The sequence below is a fragment of the Macaca mulatta genome, chromosome 2 (genome assembly GCF_049350105.2).
Source record: "Macaca mulatta isolate MMU2019108-1 chromosome 2, T2T-MMU8v2.0, whole genome shotgun sequence".
In the NCBI taxonomy this organism is placed as follows: Eukaryota; Metazoa; Chordata; class Mammalia; order Primates; family Cercopithecidae; genus Macaca; species Macaca mulatta.
In genome coordinates this window covers 1,367,191-1,386,768 of record NC_133407.1, presented here as the reverse complement: position 1 = coordinate 1,386,768, position 19,578 = coordinate 1,367,191, and the positions used below count along the sequence as shown (strand labels likewise).

Sequence of the window (19,578 nt, the reverse complement as noted above, 5' to 3'; positions counted from 1 at the left end):
TGGCTTCCCCCGCTCTCTCCATCCTAGCAGTGGCCTTTGGCCCAGTTCGGCTTCTCAGAGCTCTTCTAGTGCTGGACCCCTTCCCAGCTCCCTGCACTCCAGCCTGCTCAGTCTGCCCCCCGCCATTTCTCAGAGCTCTTCTCCTAGTGCTGGACCCCTTCCCAGCTCCCTGCACTCCATCCTACTGCTGGACCCCTTCCCACCTCCCTCCACTCCAGCCCCGCAGGCTCCTCTGTGTTCCTCAAACACACCAGGCATGTGCGCTCAGCTCCCAGGCTTCACACGTGCTGTTCTCTTGCCTGAATGCCTTTTCCTTCCCTGGACAGCCACACGCTTGCCCCTCACCTCCTTTATGTCTTTATTCCAATTCCCCTCCTCAGCAAGGGCTCTCTTGGCCGCCCTGTCTAAAATGGCACATTCACCCACACTTCCTGTTTGCCTTCCCTGCTTTATTTTTTTCTCCTTAGCATTTATAATTACTCAACATATTTTATAATTTTCACAGGTATCTTTTTTATTATTCATTCATGACTGTATCCTCACTACCCAGAGCAATGCCAGCCACTTAGCTCAATAAATATTTGTTAAATGACAGATTGAATGGATGTGTGAACCAACTATGAAATGGAAATGGCAGGGCTCCGAGAAACAGCCCCGTGAAAAGGTTTCACTCCCTCTCTATTTCTGGACAAATGTGATGTGCGTTTCGATGTGACTCTCCAGGTTTTTTTCGTTTTCTTTCTTTTCTTTTCTTTTTTTTTTAAGATGGAGTTTCACTCTTGTTGCCCAGGCTGGAGTGCAGTGGCGTGATCTCGGCTCACGGCAACCTCTGCCTCCCGGGTTCAAGCTATTCTCCTGCTTCAGCCTCCTGAGTAGCTGGGATTACAGGTGCCCGTCACTACGCCTGACTAATTTTTGTATTTTTAGTAGAGACGGGGTTTCACCATGTTGGTCAGGCTGGTCTTGAACTCCCGACCTCAGGTGATCTGCCGGCCTCGGCCTCCCAAAGTGCTGGGATTACAGGCATGAGACACCACGCCCGGCACCCTTCAGGTTTTCAGCCCTTTGCCGAAGGTACAACTCTGTAACGGTCTAAACAAATCTGCTCTCGAATTCGCTTTTTGTCATACCCAGCATAGCACCATGTTCAGGAAAGAATCCGAAAGGAGCTCTTTTTGAGGAGGCTGGGGGAGAGAGAGAGGCTAAAGATTTGGCTAGGTGGGCAGTACAGTCCCAGCCTGCTGTGCGTCAGTCGAGAGCGGGTACACAGAATAATTCCTTCTTCCAGAGGTGGGGCACAGTCCTGGGAATGCCTCACACATATTAGATTTGAGAAAGAGAGGAGGCTGATAAAGCAGGAGACTGCCCTCCCTCGGAACCCCCATCCCCTCTTTGTGTTTCAGATCAGTACCCGCCCTCCATCAATGGTGGTCATGTGGTTGAAGCCTACAAGGGGCAGACCACGCTGATTCAGTACACCAGCAACGCTGAGGATGCCACCTTCACGCTCAGAGACAACTGGACTGACTTTAAGCTCTTTGGTAAGAATGTTTGGCTGGGGAGAGTGGGGAGGTGGGTAGGAATGAGGTCAGAGTCAAACTTTGGGAAATTTTGCATCGCTATACCCAGCAAAACTTGCCATCACTCTTTCATTTGAATATCCAGGACCAGCATTTCTGAGGAACGATACGTATAACTCAAATAGGTGCCCCCCAGTAAGTAGTAGTGACAGGCTTATGGTGATTTGGTCAGATAGGTAGAGTGAATGTGGGCACATAGAACTGATTCAAGGCTGGGCGTGGTGGCTCAGGCCTGTCATCCCAGCACTTTGGGAGGCCGACGCGGGTGGATCATCTGAGGTCAGGAGTTTAAGACCAGCCTGGCCAACACGGTGAAACCCCATCTCTACTAAAAAAACAAAAAAATAGCCAGGCATGGTGGCGGGTGCCTGTAATCCCAGCTCTTCGGGAGACTGAGGCAGAAGAATCGCTTGAACCTAGGAGGCAGATGTTGCAGTGAACTGAGATCGCGTCACTGCACTCCAGCCTGGGCAATAGAGCGAGACTCCATCTCAAAAAAAAAAAAAAAAACTGACTCAAAGATCATTTAATCTCAATCTGATCATACGCAGTCATCTTTAATCATTATGCATTCACCAAAGTATTAGAATAATCAAGTGCAACATTTAAAATGACCAATTTACAACATTTTTATATCTATTAAAGGAAGGATCTAATGTAGGACAAGACTTAAAGAAATATAAAAAATACTTTCATTTGGTACCTTTCTTGCTCTTTTTATGTCTGGTAACCGTGTTTACCTAGCTGTGTCTCTCCTTGTCTGATTTCCTGGGCTAGGACCCAGTAACGTACCATCGTTTCCTCTCCATAAAGGTGTTAGAGACCCTGAGCCCTGCATCCACGATCAGGGCCAAAGGGTCCCAGCACAAGGGATGCCGCTGCCTGTTGCCAGCACTAATTCTGTGGGTGACTGTTCTTGGCTAAACCAAAGCCCCAGGGGGCATATCTGCATTTCTTTACCTCTCTGCCTGACGTTCTTTCTCTCCGTGTGCCAGAAGGGACTGCTTTGCCCACATCCCTTTTGCCTCACATGCGTCCTCCCAAGTGTGAGACAATTGTGCCCCACGTGCGTCCTTCCAGGTGCAAGACAACGGCGTTGGGAGATTTTATTCTCCACGGGCTCCATCCCTGGAGGACGATGGTCTGGAAATTGCGTTCGTCTGTTCTCTGTCACTTCCTTTCAATCTGCTGTTCTAGGCTTTCCTATTTTCTTGAAAAGTGTAAGTTGGATCAGAAGATGTGTAGCAGTGTTTCACTACAGTGTGGTGTCTGAAGGGGGTGTTGGGAAAGGCCCAGGAAGTGGGGGGTGGGTGAGAAATCAGGGCAAAGGATGGGGCTGCTGTGAGAATGAAGCTGGTTTGGCTGGCAGCATAGCCTGGGGAGGTGCCTGGAGGATCCTGGCGTTGATCCTCCATCCCCCAGGATGTGCCATCCTGGTGCAAGCCCAGCGAGGGCTGCCCTTTGGGGTTTCTTCAGTGGGAAACTGCTTTTCCCTCTGTGGTGTCCCCCGTTACAATCAGTATGTTGGACTGGTGCCACCTCCTTCCAGCTGGGAGCGTGACCAGGATCACCCGATACCAGCCTTGCTCAGAGGAAATCACCAATGAGATTTGTCTGGGGAGTGGGGAGGTGGCCTGAGATGGGTGGGAGAAGCCCCGCATCAGCAATCAGGGTGTTGGATGAGGATGCATCAGACCACAGAGCTGAGGAGTCTCCCGGCTCTCAACGTTCTCATCTTCCCCGGGGCAGAGAATGGGACGTTGCTATGGACACCCAAGTCGTTGGAGCCATTCACTCTGGAGATTCTAGCGAGAAGTGCCAAGATTGGCTTGGCATCTGCACTCCAGCCCAGGACTGTGGTCTGCCATTGCAATGCAGAGAGCCAGTGTTTGTACAACCAGACCAGCAGGGTGGGCAACTCCTCCCTGGAGGTGAGTGTTGGGAGGCAGGTGAGGAGTTTCTGTGCCGAGGGGAGAGGAAACGGGAGTGGAACGGATGCTGTGATTCTGCCTCTGCTGGGTGTGTTGGTGTTGGGAGGTGGGTGGAGCAGATTCCAGTCTCAGGCCATAAACTCACATGGGAAGAAAGAGAACTTTCTGGCCGGGTGCAGGGGCTCATGCCTTTAATCCCAGCACTTTTGGAGGCTGAGGCAGGCGGATCACAAGGTCAGGAGATCGAGACCATCCTGACCAACATGGTGGAACCCCATCTCTACTAAAAATACAAAAATCAGCCGGGTGTGGTGGCGGGCGCCTGTAGTCCCAGCTACTTGGGAGGCTGAGGCAGGAGAATCGCTTGAACGCGAGAGGCAGAGGTTACAGTGAGCCAAGATTGCGCCACTGCACTCCAGCCTGGGCAACAGAGTGAGACTCCATCTCAAAGAGAAAGAATGAAAAGAAAGGAAAGAAAGAAGGAAGGAAAGAAAGGAAAGGAGAGACAGAAAGAAAAGAAAGAAAGAGAAAGAAGGAAGGAAGGAAGGAAGGAAGGAAAGAGAAAGAAAGGGGAAGGAAGGAAAAGAAAGAGAAAGAAAGAAAGAAACTTTATTGGAGAAAAAGAAAGAAGAAAGAAGGAAGGAAGGAAAGAAAGGGGAAGGAAGGGAAAGAAAGAGAGAAAAAGGAAGAGAGAAAGAAAAGAAAAGAAAGAGAAAGAAAGAAACTTGATCGCTTATAGTTCAACTGGACTTTTCTCTCCCACCTCCCCTCTGCCAGGTTGGCAGGAAGCCTCCACCTCAGTCTTTCTCACAGTGCCCAATGGTTTCCAGTTCCACAGCTCTGTGGCAAAGCTCAGCAGAGGGCCCTGCGGTGTGGGGTGGAAGGTGGTCATGGGGTCCCTGGGCATGAGTCCACACAGGTTTCCATCCCAGCTCTGCCCCACTTCCCCTTCAGACCCAGGGAGAGGCTCTGCTGCTTCTGTGCCTTGCTCAGACATAGGACACCTTTTACGAGGCCGCTTATGGTCCTGTCTGCCTAGAAGCACCCCACAGCCATTTCTCCCTAGGATGTCATCATCACGGTGCTGGGAAGAGAGCTGCTGGTCGCTCTATCTTGACACCTCCAAGCCCCTTTGCTTTCTCTTTTACTCTCTCCCTCTGGCTAAAAGAAACATCTTTTTCAGTTTGGAGAAATTACTTCTCCATGTTTCTAGCCAAGATACTTGGCCTAATTCCACGACTCTTGTCCTATCTGCTTTTTAGTTTTTATTTTTGGTTGTAAAGGAAGAGCCAGAAAGTGTTTATCTGGCAACACAAAACCACCTCCTTCACCCTTTACACACACACACGCACACACACATGCACACGCACACAGACACATACACATACACATCCTTCTGAAGCATGAGCAGAGAATGGGGACTTGAAAGGGATAGAGGTAGTGATGGTTGGTGGGGTGGGGGGTAGAAAAGGATAAAATACACAATGGGAAAAAGACAGATTAAAATCAATCTACTATTCTGGAGCTGCCCCGAGTTGCTTCAGTAAGGGAGTTAGAAAGGGGAGTGCAGGGAGCGTGGGGAGATATTGGAGCCACAGCCTTTGCTGGGCTGTTGTTCTGGTTGCTGTGTTTTCTCAGTACTTAGCAGGGAGGTTCCGTCTTCTTGGTTTGGGGGTCAGCAAGGGAGGTCAAAATGTCAGCTTATATGAAATCCAGTTTGCAGGCCACATAGAAGCCTGAGGCAGGTGGATTGCTTGGGCTCAGGACTTCGAGACCAGCCTGGGCAATATGTGAAGACGCTGTCTCTAATAAAAATCAAAAAATTAGCTGGGCATGGTGGCATATGCCTGTAATCCCAGCTATTTGGGAGGCTGAGGCACAAGAATTGCTTTAACTCAGGAGGGGGACATTGCAGTGAGCCGAGATCGAGACATTACACTGCAGCCTGGAAAACAGAACGAGACTGTCTCATAAAAAAAAGAAAAAGAAAAATACAAAAATTAGTGGGCATGGTAGTACATGCCTATAGTCCCAGCTCCTCAGGAGGCTGAGGTGGGAGGATGGCTTGAACCTGGGAGGTGGAGTTTGCAGTGAGCCGAGATCAAGACACTGAACTCCAGCCTGGGTGACATAGTGCGACCCTGTCTCAAAATAAATAAATAAGGAATCCAGTTTTCAAGCAACAGTACATACACACATACATGATACATACATTGATACATACATACATGATACACATACATGGATATATACATACATTGATACATACATGGATACATACATACATACATGGATACATGCATACATACATGATACATACATACATTGATACTTGCATACGATACATACATGCATGGATACATACACACATGGATACATACATACATGATACATACATTGATACATACGTGGATATATACGTGCATGGATATATACACACATGATACATATATACATACATGGATACATACATAGATACATGGATACATTCATTCATTCATTAATGCTTCAATCATTCACGCATCCCCTGTCTTACTCTAGAAAGGATTTCAGGCAAAGAGCTAGAGTGTGAGAGGGAAGAGGCTGAGATCCTGGTGCAGGGCCAGGCAAGGAGTCGGAGTAAATAATGAACCAGGGAGGCCAAATGGGCAGGACTACCGTGTGGCTTTAGGGCCTTGCAGCCCCAGGGCCTGGTCAAGAAGATACTCACCAGGTGCTGGTGGAGCTGAGACATGACTCAGGCAGGGTCCACGGGTTCCCAGGCCAAAGGGGTCAGTCAGAGACAGCCAGAAGCCCTTACCAGTTTGGTCTCCTGGCCGCCCGTGATCAGCAACCTTCCTCCAGATGGCCGGCTGCAAGTGTGACGGGGGCACCTTCGGCCGCTACTGCGAGCACTCCAAGGACGCCTGTGAGGAGCCGTGCTTCCCGAGTGTCCGCTGCATTCCTGGGAAGGGCTGCGAGGCCTGCCCTCCACACCTGACTGGGGATGGACGGCACTGTGCTGGTGAGCCGGGAACAGGGCCTGGAGGAGGGACTTCTGGGAGCAGCTCACAGCTCAAGGGTGTGGACAGCCAAAGGCAAACTATTTCTCTCCCTTCTCCGGCAAGCCTTTAGAATGCACAATCTAGGTAGGTAATCTAGGCAGGTATGGGAAATCTAGGCAGGTACGGGAAATCTAGGCAGGTATGGGAAATCTAGGCAGGTACGGGAAATCTAGGTAGGCCTGGAAAGGGGGTGGCAGATGGTGTGGTGCTGAAGGAGAAGAGGTTGTACAGGCATAGGGGAGGGGACGGGGCTAAGCATCCCTGAGGCATTGATGGGGGAAACCCTGGGCAAAAGACTGAAGATGGTCTGCCCAGGGGAGGAGACTTCAGCAGCGGCCAGGGAACCGGGCAAGCTGGCTCCTCGGGCTCCCTGGGGGTCTTCAGAGACACGAGGCCCAGGATCTCTGCATCTCACAAGTCAGGACGTTTGGAGGGGCTGGCGTGGGGATCCGGCAGCAAAGGTGCCTGATTTTCCCTTTGAGTCCTCCCAGCCACCTGTTCCTCCCGCTCTGAGCCATCAGAGTCTGATGAGGGAGATCACAGCAAGGCCTTTACCAAGCCCCCTTAGGCACCCAAATAAAATGTAGAGGTCACTGTGCCTTCAGAGCCGAGGCCAGAGTGGGTAGAACCACAGATTTTATAAACGCAGAAGAGGAGACGGAAGTGAGAGGCGAGGGCGTGAGGAAAGCCGGCTGGGGGCCCCTCCTCTGCCAGCCTTCAGGGTCCTTTCTGAAGCAGAAGGCCTGAGAAACACTCCAGTCCCTCTCTAGAAGTGGAAGAATACCTGCCTGGTCGAGGAAAGGGGTTGCCTTGCAGAGAAACGCCTGGAAAAGGGGGGAAGGATGGTTTGGGGTTCTGAGTGGCCCACAGCAGAACACTGGGGGAAAGAAAGCAGGCCTGTCCCAGAGCGGGTTTCCACGGGCTGGGCTCTCCCTCCGCTGCCCCAGTGCGCTGCTGCTGACCTCCCTGCTCACTCTGCAGCTCTGGGGAGCTCTCTCCTGTGTCGGAACCAGTCCTGCCCTGTGAATTACTGCTACAATCAAGGCCGCTGCTACATCTCCCAGACTCTGGGCTGCCAGCCCACGTGCACCTGCCCCCCGGCCTTCACCGATAGCCTCTGCTTCCTGGCTGGGAACAACTTCAGTCCAACTGTCCACCTAGGTACCGCCCTCTCACCCCCACGCTCCACCCAGGCCCCGCCCTCTCACCCCCACACTCTACCCAGGCCCCGCCCTCTCACCCCCACGCTCCACCCAAGCCCTGCCCTCTCACCTCCACGCTCTACCCAGGCCCCGCCCTCTCACCCCCACGCTCCACCCAGGCCCCACCCTCTCACCCCCACGCTCCACCCAGGCCCCACCCTCTCACCCCCACGCTCCACCCAGGCCCCACCCTCTCACCCCCACGCTCCACCCAGGCCCCACCCTCTCACCCCCACGCTCCACCCAGGCCCCGCCCTCTCACCCCCACGCTCCACCCAGGCCCCGCCCTCTCACCCGCACGCTCCACCCAGGCCCCGCCCTCTCACCCCCACGCTCCACCCAGGCCCCGCCCTCTCACCCCCACGCTCTACCCAGGCCCCGCCCTCTCACCCCCACGCTCCACCCAGGCCCCGCCCTCTCACCCCCACGCTCTACCCAGGCCCCGCCCTCTCACCCCCACGCTCCACCCAGGCCCCACCCTCTCTACCGCCACGCTCCACCCAGGCCCCGCCTTCTCACCCTGGCACTCCACCCAGGCCCCGCCCTCTCACCCCCACACTCCACCCAGGCCCCGCCCTCTCACCCCGGCACTCCACCCAGGCCCCACCCTCTCACCCCCACGCTCCACCCAGGCCCCACCCTCTCACCCCCACGCTCCACCCAGGCCCCGCCCTCTCACCGCCACACTCCACCCAGGCCCCGCCCTCTCACCCTCGCACCCCATCCAGGCCCCGCCCTCTCACCCTCACACCCCATCCAGGCTCCGCCTTCTTACCCCCGCACCCCACCCAGGCTCCGCCCTCTTACCCCTGCGCCCCACCCGGGCCCCGCCCTCTCACCTCCACACTCCTCCCACCTTTGGGGAATGGGATATGATAATGGGATGGGGAAGCTCTGGGGTCACAGGACAGCTCCGGATTTCTCTGGGATGGTGTAAGGTGCGGGCTGTAGGAGCTGGCGAGGGCAGCTGTCACAGCAAGGACCACGGGGCTGTGTGGCCTGTGGAGGAAGGACGGAGGCAGAGACTTCACAGCTGGCTCAGTGAGATGAGCGGCCGGAGGCCAGGGGCATAGTGGAGTGAGCGCTAGGGTGAGGGCCACTTCTCCGGTGTCTTCAGTGACCTGTCACTGTGGAATGGAGCCGTTGCCCTGGGCTGGCCCGACGGACTTCTTGGGTAAGTCTGGGTAAACCGTGGGGTGATGATACATTTGCTTCTCCCATCTCCAGAACCTCCCTTAAGAGTCATCCAGCTCTTGTTCAGTGAAGAGGAAAATGCCTCCATGGCAGAGGTCAACGCCTCGGTCAGTGCTGCAGGCCGCGCTCCGGGTGGGAGGGGACGCTTGGCGGGTTCAGGCGAGGGCGGAACCATCCCTGTGCGGCCTTCATCTTGTCATCCATCTGGATTCAATTGCCAGAGAAGGCCGGAGCCTGTTGCCCCATGGGAGGTGCAGGGCATTAGGAAGTGAGGAAGGCCGGGGACAGAAACCTCAGCTCACCACAAGCAGAGGCCAGGGTGCCAAGTCACCCCAGCCGAGACCTCTAAGCATCTCGGGTATGACCTGGAAGAAACCAAAGGACGTTTCACCTCCAGGGAGTCTTCCCTGACTTCCCAGAGGGAACTGGGTGCTCCCTGCTCTTGGCTTCCATGCCATACCCCAATCACAGGCAAAGTTGCACAACTGCCGAGTGTTTGAGGCTCTAGCATCCTGCACACCCAGAATCAAAACCTCTGCGCTGCCCCTCACTAGAGCAGGTATGTTAATTACACACATTATGTAACAGGTCATCTGTAAACACAGGGACAAGCATAGCACCTGAGTCAACAGGCTGTCTCACCGTTTAAATGATGTGCGTCAAGCATTTAGTACGGTGCCCGACACGCAAGTATTCAAACATTGTAATTGCTATTATTACTACTGCACACATAGCACTCCACACTCCCCACTCCCCACTCCCCACTTCCCACTCCACACTCCCCACTTCCCATTCCCACTCCCTACTTTCCACTCCCCACTCCCCACTCCACACTCCATACTCCACATTCCCCACTCCCTACTTCCCACTCCCCACTCCACACTCCCCACTCCCTACTTCCCACTCCCCACTCCACACTCCCCACTCCCTACTTCCCACTCCCCACTCCACACTCCCCACTCCCTACTTCCCACTCCATACTCCCCACTCCCTACTTCCCACTCCCTACTTCCCACTCCCCACTCCCCACTCCACAATCCCCATACTCCCCACTCCCTACTTCCCACTCCCCACTCCATACTCCCCACTCCACGCTCCCCACTCCCCACTCCCTGCTCCCCACTCCACACTCCCCACTCCCTGCTCCCCACTCCACACTCCCTACTTCCCACTCCCCACTCCCCACTCCACGTGGTAAAATCTGTTGACATTTGTCACCTGCACCAGACTATGCACTCTTTGAGTTTAGACTCCACCTAAGTCACCTTGACACCCACAGCCCCTGACCACCTCCTAGGTCTACTTAACCCATGTTCAGTATACTGTGGAGGGGTCATGAGTCATGCAGCAGAGGCGAGGCTGAGGAGGGGGACAGAATGGAAAACCCTTCACTCACAACAAACGTTATTAAGCAAGGACCCGCGACAGTCACTGGGCTAGGTTAGAGTGCGAGGATGCAGAGACGGTGAGGAATGTGCTGGGGTCCTGGGGCTCCCGTTCCAGGAGGAAACAGGGATGAATACACCCATCAAGGTGGGAGGGGGTCTCCCCTGGGGCTCCTGTTCCAGGAGGAAACAGGGATGAATACACCCATCAAGGTGGGAGGGGATCTCCCCTCTGGATGGGGCCTCACCCCCACCCGCCCATCCCCCATCCTGTCCTAGGTGGCATACATACTGGGGACCCTGGACATGCGGGCCTTTCTCCGCAACAGCCAAGTGAACCGAATGTAAGTGGGACTGTGTCCCCCTGAGCCCCCAGGTCCTCTTCCTCATCCCCCGCTCCCTGGCCCCCCTCACCGTCACCCTCCCACACAGCGATTCCCCAGCACCTGCCTCGGGAAGCCCCATTCAACACTGGATGGTCATCTCGGAGTTCCAGTACCGCCCTTGGGGCCCCGTCATCGACTTCCTGAACAACCAGCTGCTGGCTGCGGTAGTGGAGGCGTTCTTCTACCAGGTTCCACGGAGGAGGGAGGAGTCCAGGAACCATGTGGTCTTCCAGCCCATCTCCAGGGAAGACGTGTGGGATGTGACAGCCCGTGAGTCCATCCATTCCAGGGACAATGTGGGGGTCACTGCAGGGGGCGGGTAAACGGAGGTGCTTCCGCCCACACAAACAAGTTAGTTGAGTTTTTCTGTTTGCTTGGTTTTGAGAGAAAACGTGAACATTTTATCCAGCTTCCTTTTAGATTCAAGAGCAGGAGCAGCCAGCACTGCTAAGGCAGTCCCATGTATGCAGCTTCACAGAGCAAGTACTCAGCCAGGGCCTTGCTGACTGTGGCCGCTAATAAAACAGCAGCAATTTATTTTCATAACATTGCTAATAGTTTTCTTAAGATGCCATTGCACTTAAACATACACAAGGACACCCCCATCATGTCTGTCCTCCAGCTGCAGGCTATTAAGCTGGAGACTGGAGACTGGCCAGGGACAGAGGCAACTCTTCCCTGAAATGATGTGACCCTGTGCAACCACCTTCCCCAGGCCAGGCCAGGCCTCAACACCCCCCAGCACCTTCTCCAGGCCAGGCCAGGCCTCAACACCCCCCAGCACCTTCCCCAGGCCAGGCCTCAACACCCCTCAGCACCTTCCCCAGGCGAGGCCTCAACACCCCCAAGCACCTTCCCCAGGCCAGGCCAGGCCTCAACACCCCCCAGCACCTTCCCCAGGCCAGGCCTCAACACCCCTAAGCACCTTCCCCAGGCCAGGCCAGGCCTCAACACCCCCCAGCACCTTCCCCAGGCCAGGCCTCAACGCTCCTCAGCACCTTCCCCAGGCGAGGCCTCAATACCCCCAAGCACCTTCCCCAAGCCAGGCCAGGCCTCAACACCCCCCAGCACCTTCCCCAGGCCAGGCCTCAACACCCCCAAGCACCTTCCCCAAGCCAGGCCAGGCCTCAACACCCCCAAGCACCTTCCCCAGGCCAGGCCAGGCCTCAGCACCCCTGAGCACCTTCGCCAGGCCAGGCCAGGCCTCAGCACCCCCGAGCACCTTCCCCAGGCCAGGCCTCAGCACCCCCATCTGAAAATGAGATGAGATTTCTGAGCCCCCTTTCAGTGCTGACAGCCCCTGGTTCTCCTGGAACAGGTATAAGTTGGCAAGCTTGTCAGAGTAACAAACGAATAACACATCCTATTTTCTGTATAGGGCAGAGAATAGGGCAGTGGCCACCCCAAACACAACAGAAAGTGCTGTTTTACTTGGGTCTGGGACCAAGCAAGAGCTTCTCCTAGAATGCAGGCTAAGCCTGCTCTCTCCTGGAGCAGTGGGTGAAATCCCTCAGAACTACTGTATGTTGGGGAGTTGGGGTAGGAGGCCCAGGGAGGCAAACCCTGACTATGCAATTAAGGAAAACCTATAATTTTTATTATACAAGTATCCTGTGTTTATTGCAGAAACTTTAGGAAACACAAATTTAACAAAAAGAAAAGAGGGAAAAAACCCTGTAATCCCAATCCCCAGAGAGACAACAATATTTTGTACATATCCTTCTGAACTTTCATTTATGCCTAAGAACTTCACACATCGATTTTTTATTGAAGGATCAAATCATTCCTAATGTTTGATAACCTCCTCGTTAAACATTTGTGAACAGATTATCTCATATATTGTATCCATATTCCCATTTGACATATTATAATGGTAGGTTTGAATATAGTGTCATATTTTAAAATACATTAGAATAATCATTTCCATTTTTTGAGTGCTTACTGTGTGTCAGGCAGTGTACTGAGTACTGTGGACATATTACCTCATTTAAATCTCACAGCAGCATAAGTGCTATTATGATCATTTCCTTTTAAAGATAAGGAAACTGACACTGAAAGAGTTAAGGAATGTTCCCTGAATTACACATCTAGTTACTAGTAGAGTTTCAGTTTCAACCCAGGTCTGGCCACCTTCAAAGCATACGCTCTTTAGGAAAGCATTTTCCATAGAAAACTTTTTCCATAGGAAACTTTTTCCATAGGAACTGTCATCCCTTGGTAAGGATGTGCAGTTTATTTAACCCGACCCCACTTCTGAAACGTTGTTACTATTATCCACCACGCTGATCTGAATATGCAGGGGCATATGTATCTGTGCATCTCTCTAATTACTTCTCAGGAGAAACACCTGAAAAAGAATTCGTGGTTGAAAAGGTATTGATTTAGTGTTCATCAGTTGCTTTCTGTGTTAATCTATGTCCTTCCCGACAGTGAACGTGAGCACGCTGAAGGCTTACTTCAAATGCAATGGCTACAAGGGCTATGACCTGGTCTATAGCCCCCAGAGCGGCTTCACCTGCGTGTCCCCGTGCAGTAGAGGCTACTGTGACCATGGAGGCCAGTGCCAGCACCTGCCCAGTGGGCCCCGCTGCAGGTGCATAGGGCTGCGGCCAGGAGGTGGATGACAGTGCTGGGGAACCCAAGCTGGGCAAGACACCGCAAGGGGTCCAGAAATTAGGATGGCTCCCTTTGTAACGAGAAAGATCGGAGACCTGGGAAGAGGGGACAGTGGGAAGGGAGAGTTGTGAGTGCCTGCTCTGTGTGGAGAATATATTACAAACTCTGAAACCCAAAGGAGCCACAGGGGGTATTGAAACCATTTCGAAGATGAGAAAACTGCAGCTTAAAGATGACCGGGAACTTGCCCGGGGAGCCAGTAGGTTAAGCAGCAGGGCATGGTTTCCAAAGCCAAACATTTTTTATTTTTTGAGATGGAGTGTCATTCCGTCGCCCAGGCTGGAGTGCAGTGGCGTGATCTCGACTCACTGCAACCTCCACCTCCCGGGTTCACGCCATTCTCCTGCCTCAGCCTCCCGAGTAGCTGTGACTACAGGCGCGCACCACCACACCCAGCTGATTTTTGTATTTTTAGTAGAAACAAGGTTTCGCCATGTTGGCCAGGCTGGTCTCAAACTCCTGACCTCAGGTGATCCGCCCACCTCAGCCTCCCAAAGTGCTGAGATTACAGGCGTGAGGCCCAAAGTCGAACCCTCCCACCTGATCTGGCTGCTGCTTCCCTGCTGTCTCCTTGTGGGGAAGGAACCTGCAGTCCTGTGTCTAGGGCCAGCCCTGCCCCTCAGTCACGGGAGGCGCCTTTGCCCCTGCTCTCACCAGCAGTCCCGGGGTTCCGCTGGTGAACAGCGCAGGAAGCCGCGGCGCACGCAGGCCTGGTCTCCGCGCCCTCCGCCAGCTGCAGTTCCAGATCCGCCGAAGAAGGGGGTGGGCGGAGCGGGGGCGGGGCCCAGCTCTCCGGGCGGGGCGGGGCCGGGGCGGGGCTGTGACTGCGCATGCCCACTTGTGGCCAGTCGGCATCCCTGCTGCCCAGGCACAGCTGACTGCACGCGCAGCTGAATTCACTCCACGTTTTTGTTTTTGTTTTTGAGACGGGGTCTCTCTGTCCCCCAGGCTGGAGTGCAGTGTTGCAATCTCGGCTCACTGCAAGCTCCGCCTCCCGGGTTCAAGCGATTCTGCCTCAGCCTCCTGAGTAGCTGGGACTACAGGTGCGCGCCACCACGCCTGGCTAATTTTTGTATTTTTAGTAGAGATGGGGTTTTACCGTGTTGGCCAGTCTGGTCTTGAACTCCTGATCTCAAGTGATCCGCCCGCCTCAGCCTTTCAGAGTGCTGGGATTCCAGGCGTGAGCCACCAGGCCCGGCCCAGGCCCATGTTTTAAAGCCCACAGCTTCCTCTTGGCCCAGTGGCCTCACTTCAGAACGGCCTCAGGGCTGACTCAGCCTTTCTCTCCGGAGAGTGGGGCAAGCCCAGCCTCTCCTAGAGAACATCTTCCCCAGCGGAAGAGGCGGGGCTGGGAGGCTGAGCTCCCGCCTCTGACACGCTGTCTCTCTCTCGGTCCCCAGCTGTGTGTCCTTCTCCATCTACACGGCCTGGGGAGAGCACTGTGAGCACCTGAGCATGAAACTCGACGTGTTCTTCGGGATCTTCTTTGGGTCCCTGGGCGGCCTCTTGCTGCTGGGGGTCGGGGTGTTCGTGGTCCTGCGCTTCTGGAATTGCTCCAGGACCAGCTTCTCCTATCTCCTGCACTCAGCTGAGGCCTCGCCTTGAAGGGACAGCTGTGGTCTAGGCTACCTCAAGACCCACCCCATCCTCACCGCACACTTAAGGCGCCATTGCTTTTGGGAGACTGGAAAAGGGAAGGTGACTGAAGGCTGTCAGGATTCTACAAGGGGAGTGAATACTGGGACTCAAGACAAGACTATACCTTATCCATAGGCTCAGGTGCACAGGGGGAGGCCATAATGACAAGCATGGAGGGGTCCTCACGCAGACACCCCCACAGAAGGACACTGGCCTGTGCACGCGTGCGCGCACATACACACACACACACACACACACCAGAGTTCATAATGCAGTGATGGCCCTAAGTTAAGCAAAATATTTCTGCACACAAAACTCTCTGGTTTACTTCGAATTAAAGTCTATTTAATAAAGCTGTCTAACTTTTTGTGTCTTCAAAACCAGAGATTCTATTCCTGATTTTCTTCTGGTGGCCGAAGGGCTGGGCACAGGCTTCTCCCAACCATCCGAGGGCACAGTGTGTGGAGGTTAAGTGTTGGGCAGGCGGTGGAGCAGTGGGGCAGCTGGATCCAGTCCTAATCAGCCCGGTCACCCATGCTGGAAATCCTCAGTTGCTCCACCCTAACCTTGCTTCAGGCTCCACATCATCTTCTTCTTCCCCCACCCCAGCACAGGCCAAAGCTTCCCCTCTAAGGAGGAGGGCGAAAGAGATACCCCAAGATGGAGTGACCCAGACTCTCTCCCAGGACCCCTCCCCACCTGCCTGTCCATCAATTTCAAAAAGTCATAAAAGGATCAATGTACAGTGTGTTTTCCTGTCTGGTGGCTGTCCCCACCGCCTGTGTTTCATGGAAGAGGGATTAAACCATTTCAGCTCCCTTTCCAGGAACCAACTCAAGAAACATGCCACCACCCCACCCTTAGATCTGGAGGACCCGATCCCTAATACCTTCTCTGTCCTTTCCTGGACCCCAGATGGAGTCTTCTGAGGTTCTCCATCCCACAGCCCTTCAGCCCTACCCTGCCTCCACTTGTCCCCGGCAACCTGATCAGCTTCCACATAATCCTCTCAGCAGGCAGGACTTTTACACCTATCTGGTGTAACAACTCCAATACCATTGGTCCCCAATTCCTGTGTCTAGAAAATCTCAATTCCAACTTTATGCAGAAACTAGGTAGCTGCCTCTTAGTTCTAAATCCCAAATCCCTGAAGAGAGAATCTGACTGGTCCAATTTACATCAGTTGTTTATGCCTGGTCCAATAAAATGCAGTCATGGGGTCAGAAAGGAAGTCACATGGTGCAAAGCAGGTGTTCAAGCTCACTCTTGCGGGTGGGTAAGTGCTGTTGAAGGAAGCTCCCAAAGGAATATCTTTGGTTGGGCACAGTGGCTCACGCCTGTAATCCCAACACTTTGGGAGGCTGAGGCGGGCGGATCACTTGAGGCCAAGAGTTTGAGACCAGCTTGGCCGACATGGTGAAATGCTGTCTCTACTAAAAATACAAAAATTAGCTGGGCATGGTGGCACGTGCCTGTAATCCCAGCTACTCAGGAGGCTGAGGCAGGAGACTCTCTTGAACCCAGGAGGCAGAGGTTGCAGTGAGCTGAGATCATGCCACTGCACTCCAGCCTGGGTGACAGAGCAAGACTGTCTCAAATATGTATGTGTATATATATATAAATACATATGATCTTTGTGTTAGTCAGGGTTCCCTAGAGGGACAGGACTAATAGGATAGATGTATATATAAAGGGGAGTTTATGAAGGAGTATCGACTCACACAATCACAAGGTGAGGTCCACAATAGGCCGTCTGCAAGCTGAGAAGCAGGGAAGCTAGTCTGAATCCCAAGATCTCAAAAGTACGGAAGCCGACAGTGCAGCCTCAAGTCTGTGGCCGAAGGCCCGAGAGCCCCTGGCAAACCACCAGTGTAAGTCCAAGAGTCCAAAAGCTGAAGAACTTGAAGTCCGATGTTCGAGGGCAGGAAGCATCTACCACGGGGGAAAGATGAAGGCTGGAAGACTCAGCCAGTGTAATCCCTCCATGTTCCTCTGCCTGCTTTATTTCTAGCTACACTGGCAGCTGATTAGATTGTGTCTACCCAGATTGAGAGTGGGTCTGCCTCTCCCAGTCCACTGATTCAAATATTAGTCTCCGTTGCCAAGACCCTCACAGAGATACACCCAGGAACAATACTTTGTGTCCTTCAGTCCAATCAGGTTGACACTCAATATTAACCATCACAGTCTTTGATCTGAGCAGACTCCAAACTGTCTACGTTATATGGAGAATGACTTCTCCCAATGGGTGATGCCACTCTCCTATGTACAAAGCTGTAGCTTTACCCTCATATGCCCCAAAGTAGAATGTAATGAAGTCTCCATACGAAACCATAGTCACAACATTCATTTATCAAGAAGTAAGCACACAGCATAGATGACTTCGCTGGTGAATTTTACCAAATATTTAAGGGAAAATAATACCTATTTTCTGCAATCTTTTCTAGAAGACAGAAGCAGCAGGAATACTTCCTAAGTCATTTGTCAGTGTCACCCTAATACCAAAACCAGACAAAACCATTACAAGACGACTGACTATAGACCAATATCTCTCACATAGATGCAAAAATTACCAACCAAATATTAGCAAATTGAGTTCAACAATACGTAAAAAGAATTATAGGCCATCACCAATAGGGATTTATCCCAGGTATGCAAGACTGGTTCAATATTCAAAAATCAGCTAATGTAATCTGTTACATCAACAAGCTAGAGAAGAAAAATATTCAAAAATCAGCTAATGCAATCCGTTATGTCAACAGGCTAGAGATGAAAAATCACAGGATCATATCAGTGGATGTAGGAAAGGCATTTGACAAAATCCAACCCTGCTCATTATTTTAAAAAAAGAAAAAAACTCTCAGTAAATTAGAAATAGGAACTTCCTCAACTTGATAAAGGATATCTACAAAAACTGAGCTGGGCCCAGTGGCTCATGCCTATAATCCCAGCACTTTGGGAGGCTGAGGCGGGCGGATCACAAGATTAGGAGTTCGAGACCAGCCTGGCCAATATGGTGAAACCCTGTTTCTATTAAAAATACAAAGATTAGCCAGGCATGGTGGTCAGTGCCTGTAGTCCCAGCTACTCGGGAGGCTGAGGCAGGAGAATCGCTTGAACCCCAGAGGCGGAGGTTGCAGTGAGCTGAGAACGCACCACTGCACTCCAGCCTGGGCGAACAGTTGGAGGACTGATATCACCTGACTTCAAGGCTTACTCTAAAGCTATAGTCATGAAAACCGCATGATACTGGCAAAAGAATAGACAAATAGATCAATGGGACAGAATAGAGAGCCCAGAATATTAAAAGTAATATTTCTAATCGACCTGTATAAATGTGTCAACTGATCTTTGACAAAGGAGCAGAGGCTATGCAATGGAGCAGAGATAGTGTTTACAACAAACGATACTGGGACAACTGGACATTCACATGCAAAAAAATAAATATATTTATATATAGACACAGACCTTATACCTTTCATAAAAACTCAGAATGAATCATAAACCTCAATAAAATGAAAATGAAAAACTGAAAGACCCAAGAAAATAACATAGGAGAAAATCTAAATGACCTTGGGGATGGTGATGACTTCTTAGATACAATACCAAGGGCATGATCCATGAAGGAAATAATTGATGAGCTGAACTTCATTAACATTAAAAACTTCCTCTCTGTGAAAGACAATGGCAAGAGAATGAAAATATTTGCAAAAGTCCCATCTGATTAAAGACTGTTATCTAAAAATACACAAAGAGCCAGGTGCACTGGCTCACACCTGAAATCCCAGCACTTTGGGAGGCTGAGGTAGGCGGATCACTTGAGGTCAGGCATTTGAGAACAGCCTGGCCAACATGGGGAAACCCTGTCTCTATTAAAAATACAAAAATTAGCTGGGTGTGGTGGTGCATGCCTGTAATCCCAGCTACTCGGAAGGCCGAGGCAGGAGAATCGCTTGAACCCGGGAGGCGGAGATTGCAGTGAACTGAGATTGCACCACTGCACGTCAGCCTAGGCAAAAGAGTGAGATTCTGTCTCAAAAAATAATAATATTTAATTAATTAAATATACAAATAACTCTTACAACTCAACAATAAGAAAATGAACAACCCAATTTTTTAAATGGGTAAAAAAACTGAACATACATATCACCAAAGAAGGTATTCACATGGCACATAAGCATCTAAAAAGACGTTCAACATCATGTCCTTAGGGAACTGCAAACATCGCACAACCAATACACACCTGTTAGAATGACCACAATTGCCAGGCATTGTGGCTCACACCTGTACTCCCAGCACTTTGGGAGACTGAAGCAGGAGGATGACTTGAGCCCAGGAGTTTGAGACCAGTCTGGGCAACAAAGCAAGATCCCATCTCTACAAAATATTAAAAAATTATATGAGCATGGTAGCAGGTGACTGTGGTCCCAGCTACTCTGGAGGCTGAGGTGGGAGGATTGCTTGAGCCCAGGAGGTTGAGGCTGCAGTGAGGCATGATCCAGCCTGTACCCCAGCCTGAGCAACACAGTGAGACCCTGTCTC

General features: G+C 52.1%; 1 protein-coding gene and 1 long non-coding RNA gene across 4 annotated transcripts in view; one reads left to right on the top strand and one right to left on the bottom strand.

Moving 5' to 3' along the window:
* Nucleotides 1-15,416, top strand: part of MUC4 (mucin 4, cell surface associated) — a 66,702-nt gene extending 51,286 nt beyond the window's left edge. For 2 of the 3 annotated variants that reach the window (XM_028843520.2, XM_077991077.1), the window contains 9 exons: nucleotides 1,404-1,541; nucleotides 3,330-3,511; nucleotides 6,356-6,515; nucleotides 7,537-7,716; nucleotides 8,985-9,058; nucleotides 10,616-10,680; nucleotides 10,769-10,992; nucleotides 13,153-13,315; nucleotides 14,799-15,416. In XM_028843520.2, coding sequence (XP_028699353.2) covers nucleotides 1,404-1,541; nucleotides 3,330-3,511; nucleotides 6,356-6,515; nucleotides 7,537-7,716; nucleotides 8,985-9,058; nucleotides 10,616-10,680; nucleotides 10,769-10,992; nucleotides 13,153-13,315; nucleotides 14,799-15,003 — 1,391 coding nt within the window. In that variant the 3' untranslated portion in view covers nucleotides 15,004-15,416. Of the gene's footprint in view, nucleotides 1-1,403; nucleotides 1,542-3,329; nucleotides 3,512-6,355; nucleotides 6,516-7,536; nucleotides 7,717-8,984; nucleotides 9,059-10,615; nucleotides 10,681-10,768; nucleotides 10,993-13,152; nucleotides 13,316-14,798 lie in introns of those variants that run through there. The other variant, XR_013413453.1, reaches the window with a different exon arrangement.
* Nucleotides 10,865-13,153, bottom strand: LOC144338963 (uncharacterized). The gene is made up of 2 exons (XR_013413454.1): nucleotides 11,507-13,153; nucleotides 10,865-11,467 (listed from the first exon to the last, which is right to left on the bottom strand). It is a non-coding gene; the product is annotated as an uncharacterized LOC144338963 (long non-coding RNA).
* Nucleotides 15,417-19,578: the final 4,162 nt, after the last annotated feature.